This window comes from Gymnoscopelus microlampas (assembly GCF_963454915.1).
Source record: "Gymnoscopelus microlampas genome assembly, chromosome: 9".
Classification (NCBI taxonomy): Eukaryota; Metazoa; Chordata; class Actinopteri; order Myctophiformes; family Myctophidae; genus Gymnoscopelus; species Gymnoscopelus microlampas.
The window spans coordinates 57,004,832-57,008,807 of NC_139946.1; the positions used below are offsets into that span (position 1 = coordinate 57,004,832).

General features: G+C 38.0%; 2 protein-coding genes across 4 annotated transcripts in view; one reads left to right on the plus strand and one right to left on the minus strand.

Moving 5' to 3' along the window:
* Positions 1–3,976, plus strand: part of tmem259 (transmembrane protein 259) — a 298,209-nt gene that overhangs the window by 110,676 nt on the left and 183,557 nt on the right. The gene's annotated exons all lie outside the window — the stretch shown is intronic.
* Positions 116–3,976, minus strand: part of LOC311051682 (uncharacterized protein) — a gene marked incomplete at both ends in the record, with an annotated part of 25,288 nt that continues 21,427 nt past the window's right edge. The window contains one exon of the mRNA XM_084066265.1: positions 116–195. Within this exon, the coding sequence (XP_083922391.1) occupies positions 116–195 (80 nt within the window). The remainder of the gene's footprint in view (positions 196–3,976) is intronic.

Consider the following 3,976-nt stretch of genomic DNA (forward strand, 5'->3'; position numbering starts at 1 on the left):
CAACACATAACCATATAACACTAAACAACACATAACCATATAACCCTAAACAACACATAACCATGTAGCACAAAACACTTATTTTATTGCTGTCAGATGAACATAATCAACATGATCATAGATTCAGGAGTCTCTGTGTCGCCCTCATGTGGACAGACTCTACATAGCAGGCTGATAACATCACCTTGGTCTCTGCTGCAGGAGGACAAACATGATCATTATGTTATAATTATAAATAAAACACAGTTTAATGTGTAAACACAACGTGTGGGCCTTCCTCAGGTGATTTGTTGGTCTTTATTCAGAGCAGCAGATAAAACGTATTGTTATTATATTATGCATTATTTTTCTGAATCTCTGATCATGTTGATTATGTTCATCTGACAGCAAATAAAACAAGTCTCTGATGTAGGAGGATACTCACAGTATGGTGATGACGTCATGATGACGTCATGATGAGGAGACAGCTGTGTGGAAGATGTTGTTCAGTCTCTCTTTCTCCTCATAAACTATGTTAAATATGATGATATTAAAGTTGTTGTAGAGTCCATGTATCCATATGTATGAATGATTACAATGCTTCTTTCAGCTGATCTTCATCATAAAGTATTTAAAGTAAAAGGTAAAGTTGTTGTTATGATTCATGGAGGATAAAGTGTAGTCTAATATACAGATCAGATGTCAAATCACTTCCATGTGGAGTCACAGTGAATGAACCACAGACAGGATGTCTTTCTGTCTGTGATTACAATCCTGCTTTCAGCTGCAGATACAACACCTGATGATGATGATTGTTTGATTGTTTAAAGGACCTTAATGGAAACAAGCCTCTAATAGTGTTTTCTTGGGTTTATAATCCTCTTAACAGACAATTATCTCTGCATTTAACCCATTAATACCCGATGCCCATTCGGATTCTACAAATGTCTAAATCCTAACATTAAAAAATATAAAAACGTATGTTTCTATATCAGTGGTGCTTAAGCTTTTTCATGTCAAGGACCAACCAAAATTATATGTATTTTGCTACGGACCCCCATCTCAAAATATTTTGTCCCCCCCCAGAAGCAAAGATTTGAGTTAAAGCTCATAGCGCTGAGCTTGTAGATCTGCTTGTAGATCTGCTAAGTGGTTGGAGGTGCTTAGAAGAAGAGGTTTTATGCAATTTATTCCACATGAATTATATCTTATGAATACAGTACAGACAAACTACCTTTTACATTATAAAAACTTTTACCAGCAGGCGTGGGAAATATGTTTTGTACAAGAGCCCAATACAGCTACTGTTTTACAAGTTGGACAGATAAAAAGATAAACAAATGAAGGCTCACTTTGTACTTTGTTAACCCTGTGAATATAGAATAGAGCCTACGGTATGTCTTTATACCAGAGCTGCTGAAATGAGCACATGCAGAAAATGATGCCACCGTGTGTGTGTGTGTGTGTGTGTGTGTGTGTGTGTGTGTGTGTGTGTGTGTGTGTGTGTGTGTGTGTGGGGGGGGGGGGGAGTCATGGTTTACATGTGGAGCCATTTCTTGTAAATGCTGAGTGTCAGACTCACGTCACGTGACCTGAACATACAGAGTTCATTCTGAACCACAGAGAGAAGGAAGATAACAGCCAAGGATGAATGATACATAATATAATATTAAAAGCTCCCAGAGGGTCTTATGTCAACACTGTTTTGAGGTAGTCATATACCATCATATAATACTGTCACTTTGATCTTACTTTCACAGTAAGAACAGTGTGTGTGTGTGTGTGTGTATTTGTTGCCGTGGGGGGGTTATAGGGTAGTATAATCTAAATAATAAAAACATTGCCCATGTCCTCCAGTCAGTGTCTTCAAAAGACGTCGACCACAAAACAACTGAACGTTGGAGGGCAGATTATAGCTGTGTGTGACTTCCTGTTTGAGACGTGTGGTGTCTGTGTGACTTCCTGTCTGTCTAACTGATGTTCAACCACAAGCTGCTCTGTGTTGCAAACTGACAGTTAATTATTATTCATTATTCACAGTGAGCATTATGTTCCACTTATAACAACATCTATGTTTACATTATTAAAATGCAAGGTCAGCATTCTGTTTCATCTATTTGTGTATTATTTAATGTAATATTTAAGTTATTCATGCATTTATTACATCTAGGCTTGACTAGATCAATGCCTGCCAAACAGACAGCTGTACACCATGAGTAGCTACACCGTAAAGGGTCCAGGGACCCCTGAGGGGGTTCCAGGGGGTCCCCAGCTAAATCATTTATATGTACCAAATGGACCCTAATCGGTCTGTAACACAGAGAGTGTGCAAATGGATTTAGCTCCATTTGCACTCTCTCAGAGTTATGGGGGTCCCTGACATTAATATGTTTGAGAACCATTTCCTTCATGAACACTCTTAAAAGCTGTGGACTGGATCCAGAGAGGTCAGGAATGGTGTTACAGAGACAGCTTCACTGTGATAGTAATCATTACTATAAATTACTATAAACAGAGTATTTCTACAGTGCAGTATTGATACTTTTACTTAAAGTAATACTAGGTAACAACACATATTAACCATCCGACTGCTGCTTTACCCTAGTTTTAAAACTAAAGTTAAATTGTAGGCTATATCTTTTTTGAGTGGCAAATGTTTCACATCACCCATTCCATGAATTTCAACCCCGAAAGCCTTTTATAAACATATTATCTATTGAAAGTGAAGTGGGCGTCTTTCCCGCGAAAACAACGTCATCCGGCCGTTCTCCCGGGTTTCTTACCTCACAATATATCAGCTTCCCTAGGAGGGCAGTAGTATATTATGTATGTTTATGTTATTCATGTTCAAATCAAATAAATCAGAACCATTTTCTTTTTTCTAAAATATAGCTGCAAACAGCAATACCGGGGGGCAACGCAATATGCAATATATGCAGTGAGCAATATGCACAATAAGCCATAGCAACAGAATAGACTTCATTTTAAAGAAAGGCCCATGCAATTAATAAATGAGCATTGGAAACAGCTGCACAGATTGCTGAGGGATTGTGGATATTGTAGTCCAACTCTTCATTATGTTGCATACAATGGCAGATTTCAAACGTGAGTTAGAATGTGGTCAGTCGGCTTCATATTCCTCTCTTCCCGTTCAGCTACACCAGCCCTGTTTAACACATTGCCTGCCAAGAACGCATATATGGGTCCTTTTAAAAAAATCATGTTTACAGTGATTACGCTAGAGCAGGGTGATGCAACTTTGATGATGTATAGAGGGCCTCTATATATTCCACATTCACTGCAGAGGAACACGTTACATATACATTATATATACATGCAGAAACCTCTTATCTCCGTATTTTAACTTTTTTCGTAATTGATGCTCTACTTCACCATTCTATGTCACACAAAAGTGGCAAAAATAGCAGTGCAGTTTTCAGCTTGTAGGTTTGCTATTTTTGCTGTTTTTGAATTGGAATCCTGAAAAGTAACATTTTTATTTAATTTCAAAATGCATTTAGTTATACTTATGTTAACTTTATGAACTTAAATACAAATACATTGGACATAAAAAAAAGACAATAGAATGTTAATACTAGTCATTAAGCTACTAATATAGTAAGGTTGTGCGGTTTAACTGTTTAACGGCTTAATACGGTTTTATAAAATCTTGACGGTTCGTCAGCCAAACCACATGTCACGTGACATGTGCGTTGCGCTTATGTGAAAGTGTTTACGTGTATGACCAGCGCTGTTTTTGCTCCCTCATTGACTTAACTCTCCAAAAAAATGAAGGCTCTGGTACATGCATGTGAAAACGTGTCACGTGATTATTGATTATGGAAGCACTAAGCAGCAGAAATCAGCTGGGAAGCGGCCACGCTCTGCAGCAGTACTAGTATCCTACTCGAGAGAATGGCAGCGAGCCAAATAACAGCTGAAGACCTGGTCTCAAAAAGTAAAACAACAACAGCCCCAATATGGGATCACTTTGGAT